At 36.7% G+C, this 17,858-nt stretch overlaps 1 protein-coding gene across 3 annotated transcripts in view; it reads right to left on the bottom strand.

Annotated features, from left to right (window-relative positions):
- DENND4C (DENN domain containing 4C) overlaps positions 1 to 17,858 on the bottom strand; it is a 69,853-nt gene that overhangs the window by 12,967 nt on the left and 39,028 nt on the right. For all 3 annotated transcript variants that reach the window (XM_032676080.1, XM_032676081.1, XM_032676079.1), the window contains exons 13-26: positions 17,392 to 17,537; positions 16,228 to 16,263; positions 15,869 to 15,999; positions 14,913 to 15,045; positions 14,246 to 14,452; positions 13,444 to 13,572; positions 12,623 to 12,767; positions 12,149 to 12,295; positions 9,840 to 9,965; positions 8,904 to 9,044; positions 6,424 to 7,571; positions 4,689 to 4,869; positions 2,968 to 3,077; positions 407 to 582 (exon numbers count right to left, since the gene is read on the bottom strand). In XM_032676080.1, the coding sequence (XP_032531971.1) occupies positions 407 to 582; positions 2,968 to 3,077; positions 4,689 to 4,869; positions 6,424 to 7,571; positions 8,904 to 9,044; positions 9,840 to 9,965; positions 12,149 to 12,295; positions 12,623 to 12,767; positions 13,444 to 13,572; positions 14,246 to 14,452; positions 14,913 to 15,045; positions 15,869 to 15,999; positions 16,228 to 16,263; positions 17,392 to 17,537 (2,956 nt within the window). The remainder of the gene's footprint in view (positions 1 to 406; positions 583 to 2,967; positions 3,078 to 4,688; positions 4,870 to 6,423; positions 7,572 to 8,903; positions 9,045 to 9,839; positions 9,966 to 12,148; positions 12,296 to 12,622; positions 12,768 to 13,443; positions 13,573 to 14,245; positions 14,453 to 14,912; positions 15,046 to 15,868; positions 16,000 to 16,227; positions 16,264 to 17,391; positions 17,538 to 17,858) is intronic.

The following is a 17,858-nucleotide window of genomic DNA, read 5'->3' as shown; positions in this document are numbered from 1 at the left end:
ATGAACTAGGGCATGTGTAACTAAAAGCTCTTAGCAAATTCAATCTGGGAAAAATTCTTTGCCTACAGATTTAAAAACTTCTTCATACGCTTTTAGAAAGTTCAAGATCCATAGGCTTTGTTTTAAAATCTAAATAAAATTAAAACAGGCCTACGCCTTCTATACAGTTATGCTTAAAAAAAGTATGGAAAGTATGAAAAGAAAAATTGGTAAAAAGGCAACCAATTCTTTGGGTTTTGGCTGTTACACAATCAATCTCGATAATTTACGCAACTTATAATTTCCCTCAGCACAGTCATGGCTGTCAAATAGTCTAGACTGGGAGAGGTATCAAAGATCCTCTTGTGAAAAAATATAACCATGTACAGGGGCAAAGGTAGAAACAGTATCTATAAAACACACTGACCTTGCAGAGCCACGTAGGTCTTTAAATTCAATATTAAGCAAAGGTAGAAAGGTACTTTTACAGAAAGGACAGGTAGTGTTCAAGTTTGAATCATCTGCTGTCCATCCAGCCATAATTTCTTCATCATAAACCAAAGCTCCACAAGCTCTACACTGAGAGCAGCTTGACATCAATACCTAGAACAGCAAAGAATATTATTTATTTTTTATATATATATATATATTTTATATATATATATATATTATCAATCTTGTTTTAGGGTTCTTCTATAATGTTTTTTTATAGGCTTATTATCCACCGGAGTTTAACAGGTATCAGAATGCCAATGGGGAGAATTGCATTCACCAATACTTTCTCATCATCCTCAGAGTTCTCTCATTCACATAACTTTTACCTTCGAAATAAAAATATTAGTAATTTATTTTTGACCTGGAAAAAGCATTACCCTGAAAGGTTACTAATTTGGCATTTGCAATTGCTTGCTTTTTTGAAGCCTTCAGCATATATTGATTGTTTTGAATTGTATAAGGAAAATGCATGTCTACTTATCCAAAAAACAAAAGAAACCAAAACCAAACTAAAGCAACCAAATACAAAAGACACTTTTATAATTGTGTGGTATGTTGACTCTGGCTGGATATCAGGTGCTCACCACAGCCACTCTATCAAAATATGACAGAAGGCTTGTGAGTCACGACAGGGACAAGGAGATCACTCACCAATTACTGTCACGGGCAAAACAGACTCAACTAGGAGAAATTAATTTAATTTACTGCCAGCTAAAAGCCTGAGTAGAGTAATGAGAAATAACCCCCAAATTTTAAAACACCTTCCCCCCACCCCTCCCTTCTTCCTGGGTTTGACTTTCACTTCTGACTTCTCTATCTCCTTCCCTGAAATGGTGCATGGAAAGAGAGAATGGAAAATTGTGGTCAATTCATCATACATTTTCTCTGATGCTCCTTCCTCCTCACACTCTTCCCCTGTTCCAGTGTGGGGCCCCTCCCACAGGAGACAGTCTCCATGCTTCTCCCCATGGGGTCACAGGTCCTGCTAGGAGCCTGTTCTAGCACGGGCTCCCCTCCACAGGCTTAGTCTCCTTTGGGCATCCACCTGTTCCAGCATGGGGGGGGTGGCTGCAGGGGGACATCCTGCTTCACCATGGTCTTCACTGCAGGCTGCAGCAGAATATCTTCTTCCATGCATGGAGCACCTCCTACCCCTCCTTCTTCACTGACCTGGGTGTCTGCAGAGCTGTTTCTGTCATGTATTTTCACTCCTCTCCCACAACAGCATTTTTCCCCCTTCTCAAATGTGCTACGCCAGCAGCACTGTCACTGACAAGCCTGGCCTTGGGCAGAGGTGGGTACATCTTGGAGCCAGCTGGCACTGGCTCTGTTGGACCTGGGAGAAGCTTCCGGCAGCTTCTCATAGAAGCCACCCCTGCAGCCTTCTCAGTACCAAAACCTTGCCATGCAAACTCACTACAAATGGAAAACCATAAAGGTGGTCTTTGCCTAATAAAAGTCTCATCACTAAACTAGATAGAGAATTGGAGAATACATGATAAAATTAATCCTGTACTAATTGAAGAATGGAATATACACCTTGACTTTTCAGCTTCCTCTTACTTGTTTCACTTGCATGGGAAACAAAACCAAAATCCTGCCATGAAACACAGCATCTAATATTTTAGATATCTGCCCAATGACATTTCTGTTTTACTATACTATGCCCCTTACATAATGCAGTACAAAAGTTTGACAAGGATCAAACAAACGAAAACAACACAGGACCTAGCAAAATAACTCTACAGCTGAAAGAAAAGTGTCCAAGGCAAACACAGTGACCGTTGCCTACATATCAGAAATCATCTAGAAGCAATAACTGAAACAGAGAGGCAAACATTATCGTGTAGGGTTTGGCCGGGATAGAGTTAATTTTCTTGTTAGCATTCTTTATAGTCCAGTGTTTTAGACTGGTCACCAGCTCCACCAGTGTTTTAGTTGTTGCTGCACAGTGCCTTATACACCATCATGGACTTTTCTTTTTCATTATCTACCCAACCCATCAAGGAGGCTGGGAGAGGACACAGCCAGGACAGCTGACCCAAAAGATATTGTATAAAATCACACTCGGAGATAAAACTCTGTATATGTTTGTTTTTACAAGACAGCTGTTCCTTGGGGTGTCATGGTGCTGACTGATATTTGCATTGCTGGGTTTTTTTGTTGTGTCTCCGTCCTTGTTTTTTTTTTCCCCCAATTCACTTATTAAACTGTCTTTATCTCAACCTTCAAGCTTTATCTATTTCACTACAAGTTTTGACCCTTCCCTCAACAGTCTTTTCTCTCTACATATGAAGGCCACATAAAAGCATTTAAGACACTCTTCTTTTTTAAAAATGTCATACCCCAGGCTAAAAGTATTAACCATCTTTGCAGTAAAAACAAGAAAAAGATGTTTTGAAAAAAACAATCACAATCCAACTAAACAGGTAATTAATGCAAACAGTAATAATGAATAATTTTAGCTTTCATCTATGAGTGTATTAATCTTACCTCCATTGCACAGTTCTGGAAAATGCTGGATAAACTAGTACTATGTGAAGAGCTGTGCTCTGATCTCTCAGAATCTAGAACTTTCATACTTCTGGGGAAAGAAACTTCACCTGCACAGAAAGAGTTGTTTTGTATTTGTTTTGTATTCAAGCAAATAGTAATTAACCCATTCCCAAAGAAAATAACTGCTGCTCAACCAAGGCAAGAAAATTGTACCAAAAGATGTCCAAAGGTATGTGTAACTCACTGACATTATGATTACAATATCGATAAATATAATGCTTATGATTAACATTTCAAGGTTATTTTTCTAACACAATATATCACAGATTAGTAAAAGAAAAACACAAAAATTAAAGACTGGCAAAGAGCAGTAAGATTGCTCAATGTATAACCTCTAAAAAGTTGGTGATGATTTCTTGAACAATACATCCATATGTAAATTGTAAAGAGAAGGATAGTACCAGGTGAAATGCACGATACCAAATATGTCATTACTGTGCTTCAGCTTTCCCTGGCTAACACTGCAGTAAAGCAAATGTGCTTCTTTGGTAAGGCTTGGTTTCAGGGTTATGAGTTTCGGTCTGGAGAAGAGGAAAAGGAGTTGTAATATATTCCCCAGAAGGAAACAGTGAAATCGGCTTTAGGAGGCATAACTATCAGCATTACTTTTTACAAGGCCAAACTTTTCTATTGAAAAAAATACTACCAGCATTCCCTTATTATAAAGAAGGCTATTCTGATTTTTCAGCTAAAGTTTATGTTTGTGAACAAATTTGACATAGCTTGTTGGCTGCCACTCTTTATAGTCAGTGCTTATAACCCTTCTAACTAACTGGAACTAGAAGATACCTTTCAAGATTTTGTGAGACAGGGCCAGCTTATCTCCACTCTGCAAGACAGTTCTTCCTCTCCTGATGCAGATAGTTTTACAATATTTGTATCATTTTTGTATTGCAAAGAGACCTAAATCAACTCCAGAGCTGGTTCAGTAACACATCTTTTTTCTCAAAATAAGAATCAAATCTGAACTGAAAATTATTAGATTTATTTAATCCAGTTTTACATCTGGCAGTGGGGAGGGGAGGACAATTTAGCAATAGGCATATAGTCATCAATTATTTACCTTTACAACTTCAAATCAAGTATGTATCCAACACCTCCTATTCCATGGTAAAGATGAAAAATTTTTGCTTTGGGTTTTTTGTGTGCTTAAGGCTATGGAGTTGGTTTTGTTGGTTTGGTTTTGTTTGCTTGTTTCCCCCCTCAAAAGATGTCTCTTAGTTATGCACCTATTGCAGTTCTTGAACTGCTCATCTTTTCTGTATTATTTCAAGAACTTTCAGGGTATTATGACTACATGAATGAGCAGGTCTTTCTTGCTGTAACTAGTTAGGAATCTTCCTATCACATACACAGCAGAACCATATTTTTTTGGTTAAATAACCATAACCATAATAACCATATTTTATGGTTAAATTCCTGAATTTTTTATCAGCTTTTTATACATCTAACAAAGAGAGAAACATTAGCTAAATATTTACTACTGCAAGAGAAGAGTACAGAACAGAAGTAAAAATTTGCTTATAATTCTCTTAAGGGCTTGAAATAATTTCGGATTAGCATAGCTTTCACTGTTTTAATGATTTCACATACAATAGTTTTCCCTGTTTGTTGTATTATAATCAAGTTATGGGGAAAACAAAATCAACTGATCTCACCTGCACTGTAATGCTGTCTTCCTGCATCTCCACTGCTACTGCTACTGCCAAGACTAGTAGTGCTTTGTCCAAGCTCATTTGTAATGAGCCCTGGGGCTCCAATTCTTGACGACAGATTATCTCCTAAAATATTATCTTCAAAACCTACAGGGAAGTTATAGTCTGGTTGGTTGCTTTCATCCTTTAATGCAAGAAGAAAAATAGTGGGTTTGAGTACTTCCACATCCATTATTTGACTTTTATCTTTATCCTAAAGAATAAATAATTAAGATAGCAGATTAAGATTAAATCCTGATGTAAAAAAAACTGTTAAATGTAAGATAAATCTATGTAACCTCAAAAAGTGCAGATAATGGATGAAGCAGGAAGATACTGAAAAAATGACAGGCTTTAGCAACAAAAATACTTTAGCTGAGGATCACACTGAGTGACAAAACTACAGGGATATAAACTTATTCATTACAGGAGAAAAAGGAAAAATTACGCATAACTGTGATTTGTTAGACATTACAAAAAATGAAGGAATTGTCAGAAGAAAGGTTCAAGTTGAAGTCACATTCCGAGAACTGAAAATAGGAATGAAACATACCAGCTGAAATGATGCAGCATTAACACAGTCACCAAGACACAAGACGCAAGAAAGTACAATAATTAGGACATTAAAAAAAGGTGATTTAAAGAAATAAAATAGGAGAGAATGAAAGGATGCTTGAAGAAAAGTAGAATAAGTCACATCAGTGGAATTATGAGCCATCCAACAAAATTCTATCTAATAGGTCAGTGTAATAGAAAGGCACAGAAGATTCCTAGATCATAGGAAAAAAAACTCAGGAAAGAAAGCAAAGCAGTGAGTTTTCACTGTCATAGACAAAATCTAGGTAAAAACAAAATTAAGAATTTTTTAAAATTTATTTAATACTGGAGACCCTATTAGCAACATAAGCTAAATTTGTTTCGTGTAGAAATTAAGCCAGACAGCTTTTATGAACACTGGGCAAAGAAGACAGAATTTGAAAAAGGCAACAAGAATCTTATCAGCCTGAAGAGGAGAGACAAAAGAGCCTTAAAACCAAACACCAGATTGAGGGGTTAACTGGATCAAGCAGAGGTCCTTCTAAGTAGAGAAAACTGTTTGAAGGCACAACAACGGCACATGTAGAAAATAGGAAGTTACAATATTCATCCATCTATCTCCTCCTTCATTCTTGTAATTATGCTCTGAAATGCTTTACTCCAAAAATGACTCTGTTAGTCACACAAGAACCATAACATTTAGCGTCCAAATTCCCGACAAGTAAGTTTACTAGATCTCGGGCTGTATTGTATGACTTTCAACTTTAATTCTCACCAATATGACTTCTTAGGTTTGTGATTTGTTTTCACAACCTTAGTTTTTGTATAATAAGACAGGCAGTGTGACATCATTTAAGGTAACAATTTTGTTCTTACTAGGGTTTCTTGGCTCAGCTTCTTTAAATATAAAGATAAATAAATAAATAAATGGGGGGAATGTTGAGAACAAGAAGTTCAAGCTTTCTGCATCAAGACCACTTAATTTGGTTTTTTCTGAAATGTGGGGTTTTTAATGGCAAGGGAAAATACCATGGATAAAGCACAATTTTATTAGCTAATCTAAGTCAATACTTAATAAAAAACACCTCCTTGAGAAGTAATCTTCTGAAGACAAAAGTTATCCCTCTGACTCCCCAAATTTTTCATATTGAAAAACACTTACCTCATCATCTGAGTAACTATACGCCGAAGTTACAACTCCCCACATCTTACTGGCTACATTGGCAGCCTGCTTCATGCCTGATTTCAAAACATCCATTTTTGGTCCAGACAGTATATTGTCTAACTTCAGACTGGATAAAGTTGTTACGACACTTCCTAACGAGCCATGTTGAGAGGAACGACCCAGTCCTGTCAAAGATGAAGACCGCTCCTTTTGGACCTGTGGATAGGTTTGTTGCTTTGATCGTCCAGTGAATGTTTTGGATCTGGAGACAGAAGGACTTCTTCGACTTTCATAAGACTTAGGCGACGGCAGGACAGGATCCAAAGGCAGGCTTGACCTCCTTTCTTGGGAGTGACCAAGTGTATCAGAAGCTTCTGCTTCCTTATCTGGTTTATGCAGTTCCATGCTGGGAAACTTACTACCTAATGGGTTCTTCAAATTCATATAGCTCTCTATTTCATCTGCCAAATTACGTGCTGCAACTGGTGATATCAACTTTTCCCCAGATTCTGGATAACTTGGCTGCGTGCTGTCAGTAGCTAGCAAAGATAAAGGGTCCAAGCCTACTTCAACATCTTCCCTTTCTATAGGCTTAACCACTCCATAAAAGCTATTTCTTTTGGCAGTTGCATCTTCAGACTCTGGTTTTTGTGTTTTGGACTCAGCTGACTGTTCAAGGTTCATGTCTTCCACTGCAGTCATGTTTTCACCTCTTCCATTCTCAAGATGCTCCTGCCCTTCCCCAGGTTCTTCCACCACTTGTGAAGACTTATGCTCTAGTTCCCAAACAGTCTCAGTCACACAACTCCAAGTCCCACTTATATCAGAAACCTGTTGGTCAATGATATTTTCAAAGCTGTGGGATTTATTCATATGACAGGGTGAAGTTCTGGCTCCTGATAAAGCTGCTGTTAGAATCTTGGCATCCGCTCCCATCATTTTTGCTATTTCTTTAGAATGCAAGTCCAAGCTGCCTTTTTTCAGCAGCATTCCTGCTCTGCTTTCACTGCTGAAACTGCAGCTTCTCTCTGAAAACAGTTTCTGCCTCTTCTGTCTTTTGTCACTTGTTTTCTTAGGAAGAACATCACCAAAGACTACATCTTCAACTGAATCCTGAGTTATAAACAGTGGGCTAGAAACAGTTTCTAAAAGAGAAAATGCATTAATATGGTATTCATAGCCACCAAAAATGTTTATTTTCTGAAATCATGTGAAATCTCCTTTATCTCCTTATCAATGAGATGACTGTGAGTACCACAGTCTCAAGCTATCCATTAAGAAGTTACACTAGCGTTAACAAATTATTTCACCAGCTGCAAAGGCATCCTGAAGATCAAAAGCCATCTACTCTTTGGAGTCAAAGCTGTTTAAGCTTCTAACTCCCTTCCCCCTGTGCCAATGTCCAGCAAAGAGGAGGTACTACATCCATGGACTAAAGGAAGGTAAAATTCCAAGTAAAAATTGCTCTAGTTGTTTGTGGGGTTTTTTTGTTTCATTTGGTTTGTTTTTTTCCTCAAGAGCTATAGTCATAGATCTATACATCAAACTTTGTAGCTCATTCAAGTTCTGAAAAAAAACTATCATGTGTTTTTGCCCAATATAGATGCATAATTTCATTTATGACAGAGCAGTATATTTAGAAAACACTAATTAAATTTAGCATATGGAAGATATAAACTGATCTCATAAATATTCCTATTGCCTCAGGGGAACTGGGAATATTAATTGCCTAGATAACTTTCTGCTAGCTAGGTAAAAACCTCCATAAGTATGGAAATTCTACCATATTAGGATCTCAACAGAGGACTCATTGTACCATATCCAGTCCTGGAGGATGTTTGAGTCTCACATCAATGCTGCTTCTTGGCTAGCCATCAGTTCTTATAATTGCCAAAAAAGTTCTGGGCAACTTCGTACCTGAGACTCAATTCTTTGCTATCAAGCTACACTGAAACTGGAACTACCTTGTCCTAGTAAAAGACAGACACAAAGGTAGAAAAAAACTGAGCCCCAAGATTTGGCTTTTATATATCCATAAATCTTCCTCATCGTAAATCTCCAAATAAGTAAAAAGATTTTGTGCAACACAAAGACAATACACATTGTTCCCACACTATACATGGGCAATGTAAGCTACATGAATAAAGAGACTTGTCCAAGATCAGCAAGGTTTAGATGACAAAATCCAAGAGTAGAGACACTTAATTCTCTTTGTCACAGAACATTACTGAAACACTCTCAATGTGGGACAGGGAAAAATCTCGATTTCGATCTACTCAATAGTGATTTTCAACCTTAGAATCAAGAGGTTCCTCCTAAGTCACTTGCAAAGGATAATGGTGGAATGCAAATGTTGTGTGAGGCATTTGCATCTTGAATAGAAGTTTTGCTTCTTTCCATAACATGAAACAGATTGCAAAACACTGTAGCACAACAAGACCAGGATTTAGCAAGCTCTGTTTCACCCAGTGACTTACCCCCACTGCATTTCCTTCCACTGCTATCAAAAATGCCAGATGGAACTTTCACAATACTGTTACCCCACGCAGGTGGATCAGTTGGACTCGGAATTTCTGTATTCAGCTGTTGCTTTTCATAAGATTTCTCTGCAGAAACCTCTGTAAGAAAGAGAATGTCAACTTCACTAGATTTAACTAAATAATTTCGTTTGCACTGTTAGGTAAAACATAAACTCCAACGTTGTTCCCTTATGTAATAACAGTCCAAAGGATCAGCCCTACTAGGTACTGAGCATTTCCTGGAAGTAATATCCAGGGAGGTGACAGTCACCAGTATATGCAGAGACTGCTTAACTGTTCACAAGCCTACAGCATTTGCCAATTTCTCCCCTTGGTATTTTTTCAACAAATCAAAGTAGAGCAAGAACAGCAGTTCGCACATTTTCATGCAGTGTTACTTCTTTAATGAAGCTTTAGAAGCTTAACTCACATAAAGGATCTAGTAACCCAGGTATGAAACACATTCAGTATTGAAAACAATACAATACAGGAAAACTAAGGGCAAAATTTGGACAGAAGATGACCATAGGGTCATCTACAGCTGGGAAGAGTTCGTAAGAAAAAGTAGTGTCTTTTATTAGGTCAACTGGTACAGATAAAAAAATTGTCAAGATTTCAAACATATAAATGAGAGCAATGTAAAATGTAAAATACTGTGTCCCCCAGCACTTGTACAATTTTTCCATCTATATTAAATTAGTCTAATAAAAAGCTATTTCTAACTGTATTTATTCCACTGCCATTATTTAGGGCACAGAAGTAATACAAGAGATTTTATACAGTTATATTTTGAGCTTGGTAACATTACTAATACATCGAGTATTTGTGGTAGTCTAATGCATGAAACCCATTTATTACCAAAAGCCTTCATCAACTTAAACATGTATACTTAACCTTCTATTAAGTCTCCAGCTCTAGAAGAAACATCTTTGTTTAGCTGTGTTTCAGTTGCAGGAAGATTATCTCCATCATCTCTTAAAAGTTCATCCTTGGATCCATAACCCTGGTCTGACTGACCACCTGTTTGAAGAAATACAAATACGTACCTCAAATCTGTTTCTCCTTCCTAAATTTGTTTTTCAATAAGAAAACAAAATAATTGAAATTAATTTGTTCCACATGTTGTTTCTCCAGAAAAGTTCATAGTAAGATCTCCAAAATGCCTAATTTGTGGACAGATCTACCTGGTGATGATGACAGCAGAGATAATTACTCTATACCAATCCAAATTTACTTTTCCAATTAAATTAAAGACCAGTTTTTCCCCCAGAAACATTATGGGGACTAAATACTTTTAATGCACTGTATCCCCTTTCATTTCTTTCCTATCTCATTAGCATGAAATATTTAACTGCTGGACAAGCAAAATTCTCAAATACACCTACAAAAGAAATGTAGATGAGCACAACAGTAATTAAGCAAGCTTCTAACAATGAATACAGTCCTGAAAAAACTGTACCATAAACTGTGCTATATCTTTGTACTGTAGGACAAAGTATAAATTGTAATAGGAAAAAACCAAAAATGTAAACATTTTTTACAAGTCTGTTCTACCACAATACCAGTAATTGGACACCTCTAACACACTCACTCAAAAAAAAAAAAGGAAGTTTATAGTAGTCCAAAAAGTCAGTCATAGGAAACAATCTAGAAAGACTCTCTTTTCTCTGCTATTTTTATCTGAAGTGCTGCTGCATGTGCAAAAAGACAAATATACTATATGGGACATATCCCTCAGCAACATGTTAAATAGGACTGTTTATATGCTTTAGAGTACCTATTAGAATACATTACTGTACCAAAAAAGATCAAAGTATAAGTCACTGAGTGTGAAAGGTACTAGGAAGCTCCATAAAACTTGACTGACAGACGTAATTTATTTACCATATGTATTACTGTTGGTTTATTTTACCAACAAGTAACAAATAGGCAAAAAAGAATTATAAGTTTGAGCAGACATCAATTAATACAGTTGCTAATATATTAAAAACCTTTTATATAGAAAATTAAGTTCTGAATTTCTTTGGTTCTTATTTTCTATCTAATTTCAATAATGTTAGTATCCCTGCTTTGCACAGAAGTGAAAATACCCTATCAATAAATGGGTGAATTACCTGCAGAAGTAACATTCAAGGGTAGAAATAATGCACACGTGCATCCAAGGCTTCACACCATATGTCTGCACCCCACACCGTGATAGCCAAGGACAAATGCGGCACCCAAGAGACAGCAAAGAGCAAAAAGCAGAGCAACAAAGAGCAGAGAGAAGGGAAGTTCAGTAATCTAGGCAGACATATCAGATGAAGCACAGGAATCAGACTCACAGTCCTTTTTACAAAGGGCTCAAGATATTAAAAACATGAAGAGTGTGCAAGAACCATCTGTACATTGAAGTACACACAGAAAGGAAGTTTAGTTGAGACTGTGCACAGGTAGGATGTGATCAGTTCTAAAGCAAATATGAAGAACCATGCATTTTGTCTTGCCATCTCAAATAATTAACTTTCTGTGCACTCTTTTTAATTCGGTTTATCTGGAAGAGGGCACACCACGTTTAAGGCAGAGTTTTCTGCAGCTTATCCCATCTTTCCATTCTAATAGTTTCTTATAAAAACTGCATTACAAGGTTCGGATAATTTCTGTATTTATTTCAAAGTTTAGCAACTACCATTAAGAAAGCTGAATATGGCCTTTAAAAGCATATTTTACTATAATCAAACATAATACACTAATTCCATGAACGCTAATTAGGCCTTTCTGGAATATCATCAAGGAGAAACATTTTCAAGTGTTATCTTCTGATCACCTCAACAACTATCATTCCTGTCCTTTAACACAGAGCAAGATTTTATTGACCCAGACTATCACTTCTATGAATAAATGACAACATGCAAAAATTAAACAGCTTCATACCTTTTCTGAAGATTAACACAAAAAGCAAGGTACATGAGAGCACAGCAAGACATTTATTTTAACTTAACAGTATTTCTGCTATGGTTCATTCTAATAAGAAACATGATCTGCAAAAAAGGAGTAATATTCAACAACAATGTATTTCTTTTCTACACAAGTTAACTCCATGCTTCAGTCTCTAGAGCTTCAAGAGGGGAAGGTTTTAGTTATGGAGGGGAAATCAACAGGAGACTAAAAAGATTTAGGCTTTTGGGGAACTGTTAGTAGTGAAACCCAGCAGAATCTAGTACCTGTGCTAGAGTGATTATCAATGGAATCAAGCCTGACTAAGTCACTGACGAAGAGGGTGTGCTCCCCACTGTTAGCATCATTAGAACTATCCACGCTACCATGGCTCACCATGTCCCCATCACTTCCACCTGTGGGACTCCGCAGAGCTAAAGAGATGAATGAGAGCTGGTTAGTAAGAGAGGATTTAACTTCTCAGGTTTTTAAACAAATCTAACCTTTTCAGACAACAGTAAATACTTTTGCTTGCACATATAAGAGTATGAAATTCTAGCAACAGGATTCAGACAATTAACTCTTCACTGTGCAAAGGACATTCTAATACTGTTTAAAGCATCAAGTTGGCAATTATCAATTTCTATATATTTAAGGAAAGATTTTCCACTTTAAAAAGCCACAATGTTAGCTGCAATCCCTCAGAAAGCACATCATGCTCTTGTTCAGCAGAAATAAATCCATTTCAATTAACTTATTACCTGATATCACAGGCACTTGTGGGCTCCGCGTTGATTTCTTTAAGCACTGCCTAAATTGTGCTGTGCCACGAACTACGTTTCGTACCTTTGTCCACAGGAATATGCCACTGCGGTTACCGCTAGGCCAAGAAGACTCTAAAACTGCCTACAAAAAGTCACATTGTAATAACAAAAACAGTAAGAAACTTACACTGAAGAACATGGTACGGTGAGCAGGTTCTTTTCCCTAATCAAAAAACACATTTCCTGTAAACCATGTGAAGTAGGACAAACACTTAAATTTTTATGAGCCCTTCCACAGCTCAGTATACAACAGCTGAGTAAAAATAAACAATGGATCAAGACTTCTTTAAGTAAACAAAGTGGGCTCTGTTCTTATTTATGTATTTTGATAGCACCACATAGCTTATAATGAAGTTTCATCAGCATATTACAGAAACTGGGAAGCAAGAAAAAGAGGGGCAGGCTACTTCCACTAGCCCAATTCCAACTTTCATCCATCTTGGATCTTGCTATCTTAAAGAATATACCTTGGAACAGATGTATCTGACATGGAAGCACCAGACGGTTCCAAAACTTGCAAATGGAAACACTTTAAATGTATATTTCAATAGAATTTCTGGTTAGTCAAACAGCACAGGAATATAAATTTATCAGCGTAAAACCATGCCATGTAGATCCAGTCAACAGTAAGTACGTCCAAAAGAACTGCTTGACCAACAGAATCAGCAAATCCAAGTGAAGACCTCTAAGAAACAATGTTCAAAATGTGTTACAGGACACTGGGAGTGACAACAGCAAGAGAGATACTGGTCCCTTACCTTATTGTAATAACCATAGGTGATGGCATTTGGCTGTATTCCAGCATTTTTCATTTCAAAAAGGACTCTCACGGCCTGAACAGGTTGACCCCACAGTCCACAGAGCTGCATTACTACTCTGTAGCAGACCTGACAAGATACAGAAGTTCAGAAATTAACTGATGACAGGAACTGTGAAACTGCTTATGCTCTTCCCTGATTTCCAACTTTTACACGTCTGAAAGGGAAAGCCACGTGAGAACAACTACTTCGTCCATACACTCCACAGCCTGAAGAGGGAGCAACAATTAAAGAGGAAATCACAGGAGTTGAAATAACATCAGCAGTCACATTGTTGGGCATGCTGATTTTTTTTTTTCCATTTGGCTCTTTTGTTTGAGAAATAAAGGAAGTAGGGAAACACCCATGAGAAGATCAGGATAACTTGCTGCTGTGTGCCTGTGGGTTCTACTGAAAGAATAGTATGCTGCACACAAACCCATTATCCCATCAGTGCAATATGGCTGCAAAGCATTAAATCAAAGTGCCTTTAAAAACAGAGAGTCAGGAATTTTCTTCTGCAAGTCATTTGAGAGATGCTCAGCAACACTAAGCTGGGGTATTTAACTCAGCTGACACTATGCTGGGGATGAAAAAGGAAATTAACTTCCAGTTGCCCTAGTTAGGCAGACTTATTTGAGATGATTTTAAAGTGGCTTTAAAAAAGGTCAAACCTTAACCTGGTGGTGGCAGTGAAACAGACTGTATTTGCACCTTCTGCCCCACGCCATGTTCATGGTAGCTTTTTTTTATTTGCACTTGCCTCATCTAGTGGTTCCACATCGGTTTTCCTCATTTTAATTAGAACATCATATGCCTGCTGCAGCGCTTTGACCTTGGGATGTGCAACTCTGACATAGGCTGGCAGACAAATAAACCATAGGCTGTAACTGTGACTGAAGAGACACTTAGCCCACTGCAGGGGGCTTACGTAATACTTCTTGGCTAATTTATGGGCTGTTTTTATCTCCTGTGAGGGTGAAACAAAACAAAAAAGCAGACAAAAGATACAACATTCTGAATCTAGAAGTCATTACTAACTCAGATACTGGCTTCTTAAGAGTAAGCATTTAATAATAATCCACACATTCAATAGAAGATCCCTTCTTACTACTCTCTTATTAAGACTCTCTGCAAGCAAAAACTAGCATCAAGATTAATCTTTTTTTCCCCCATTAAAGAATTAATTTTAATTTAATTTTATATTACTGTCTAAAGATTAAAAATGCATTTGACAATAAACTGTAATCTCAGACTCTAATTTGTTTATCTGTTCTCTTTTTTTTTTTTGCAAGTGTTCATTTTCAGGAGTTACGAAGACCAAACCTCTAACAACACTAACTTACAGTATAAATAGGTAGTGTCAGTTTTACCAAAAAAATTCCTATCTTTCAGTGTTCATACAGTGATTACAGTGAGACTCATCTGACCTGTTTTGTCCTCTTTGCCATGAGTGCTGGACTATTTGAAATGCTACTTCCAGTTGGGTGTCTGCTGAAGGAAAGCTTGAGCTCCTGTGGCCTGTCAAAGAGCTTGAAATCTAGTCGTGGAAAATTTTTATAGCTATAGAGATGATTAAAAAAAAACACAAAAAAAAATAAAAGATTTTCACATACCTGCTCACAGCAGGAAAGCCATACAAAGACACTGGTGTGGCAAGAACTGACAATCAGGAGAGTAAAGAATCAGGGGGAGAAAGAGAAGATAACAAGCTCTTTTTAGCCTTATTCACAAAGACACCACAAGAAGATGCCTTGGACATAAAATCTCCAGAGACAACAGAAATAAGAAACAGACTGCTATCCAGGTCATGAAGGTCAGGGAAGCACAGACAATGATCAACAATGACAACAGCTGAAAACAGAACCTTCATGATCTGCAAGAGAGACAGGAAAAAATCATATACAGAGTGTTTGAAACTCCATACTTTCTGCACAGGGCTGAAAAAGACTGAATTCAAGAAATCTGAAAAGTGGATGTTTTATTGTTTTGGTTCATCATCTGCAGATCAACAGTAGTGGGTAGGTTCATAATCCACCCTTCGTTGTTCCCAACCTGGAACAAAGTGCACGGCAGTAGCTACAAAATACACATAAATGGCTCAAACAGGAAGAAAGACATTGAATAAATGTAGAAAAGTATTACTATGAAGTTGGCAAGAAGTTACTGAAAAATTAATACCATAATCCACATGCCCTCAAATATACACACAAAAAACACAGACTTCCAGAACTTCAGAAACTTACCAGAATTTTGGCAGCTCCTATCTTTCTAAGGGTTCTTCTAAGCACTGTATTAAAGCAAGTCTTGCACTAACATGGAACATCTGCCCTGCTAAACATTGTAAGCACTCTAGTTTCACTCCATGTGGCTGTTTAACTGGTACCTGTATTTTGGCACTCGGTCCTGTCCATCATCAGCAGGGGGCTCTGGTGGCATTATGAACACTGTGTGTTCACTTTTTAGTGACTCATCAAGCTCAATCAACCGTGCATCTTCAACAGAATCTACATCGACCTGAAAACAGAGTTTGTACACTAAGTACAGAGTTTGGCTTTGTAACAGAAATGTCCTCTTTAACTTTAATTATGTTAGAATACGTAAAAATATATTTAATACATGCTGTATTTGATTAGATATATAAGTTAAACTTGTTCTAATTACTCAAACACCAAATCCACAGCCTTGTCTTTCCATTTTTATTTCATGATCAGATATTCCTAAACATTCTGAAGGATGAAGTACCTTCTCTCCTTTTTCTGTTCCTTTATCTGGAAAGAGCTGGGAAAAGAAAAAAAAAAAAAAAAAAGAGTTTCTTCTCAACTCAAAAATACCCCCCTAAATAATTGTATTAAAGCTGTGTCATTTACTCAAATATTAAAGAAGAAACACTAAATTTCCATATTACTGTAGAAGCAATTAAACTGTTTTTCAAATACTTCAGCAAAGAATTCAGTAATCAGCACGCGTTGAATCTGTTGACATTATCTACCAAATACAAAATCCTAAATCTACCAAAGGAAAAGTGCTTTCATTTAGTTTAGATGAAAGAAACTTCTGTTTTGCAGATATTTTCAATATGACAACCTGCAATAATATCAAATTATTAACTAAATATTCTCTAGATGCATACCCCATACTTAGCAGAGAGAGAAAAATAAAGGCAAATAAATTTTTAAATACTTATGTTATTGGTTTTTTACAAGTGCTAATCTGATTAGAATCAATACTGAATCAAAGACTCAATCTATAAGAACTTGGTATTAAAATGAAGGTTCTGCCCAGAAAGAATCATATATATGCACCTTAAAAAATAAATATAATTCTCTAGCTCCTAATTTTTACACTGAAAACTTGTCATTTTAAAAATGAAGCTGTAAATTCCATGACCCATCTAGACCAGAACCATATCGATGAGACTCAGGGGGAAAAAAAAAAAAAAAAAAAAGAATGGGATACGGCAATCTTTCTCCTATAACAAACATGCAATGAAAGGGGAACCTACTTATATAAATCAGTTTTGACCATAACTGGAGCATATCTTAAGTTGAAACTGTGTGAAAAAAACAACAATTACTACTAGATGACCACCAGTAGTAATTCCATATTAGAAGGAGAATAATTAACATTTAAAGGGAAGACATAGATGGCATTTTGCTAATGTCAGCTACTGGTATTTCTTGCATTATCCTATGGATTGAAATGCTACAGGACTTTAATCAAAGTTTCTTGCAATAACACAGAAAATTATGACCATCCAAGAAGATGAAAATCATGACTAAGCAATAACCACCAAGAATTCTAATCCCTTCAAACACTTCCTGCAAAGGGTATCTACCTTCTCAACTAAAAGCCAGGACAATAACATGAAATAAACAGAAGCATATAAACTTTTGCTACATTTTTCACCTTTTCTATGCAGTCATCAAAAAATGCCAATCCAGTATCCTTGTCACTCACAAAACTGCACTCTTCAATAAAGCGGCTGAATATCTGTGTTTTGGTGAGATTTGTGTAGAACTTGGTATACGCACGGTCTCTGCTTTTTAAAAACCCTGGTTATAAAAGGGAACACACAACTAAATACCAGTTCCATACAGGTTCCATATGAGTTCCATGTGAAATTAACATATAAATTGTTCACATAAAATATTTAAGGTTTGGCTTTATCAATTTAGTATTTGCTTTATCAATAAAAACAACTATTTATATCTACTTGCATTCGGAAGACTAAAATAACAGCATTTTTTTAATAAACTATTTTTTATCACAGTTAACAATACAATCAATCGCCCCCATGTAATCCACTTACTGTGTTTGTTGACTCTTGGTGCAAGAAAAAGCTTATGACCTCATGCAAAAGTATCTAACAGTTA

The sequence above is a fragment of the Chiroxiphia lanceolata genome, chromosome Z (genome assembly GCF_009829145.1).
Source record: "Chiroxiphia lanceolata isolate bChiLan1 chromosome Z, bChiLan1.pri, whole genome shotgun sequence".
Classification (NCBI taxonomy): Eukaryota; Metazoa; Chordata; class Aves; order Passeriformes; family Pipridae; genus Chiroxiphia; species Chiroxiphia lanceolata.
Note: the sequence above shows the minus strand (reverse complement) of the source record. Positions and strands in the feature narration are given on the sequence as shown.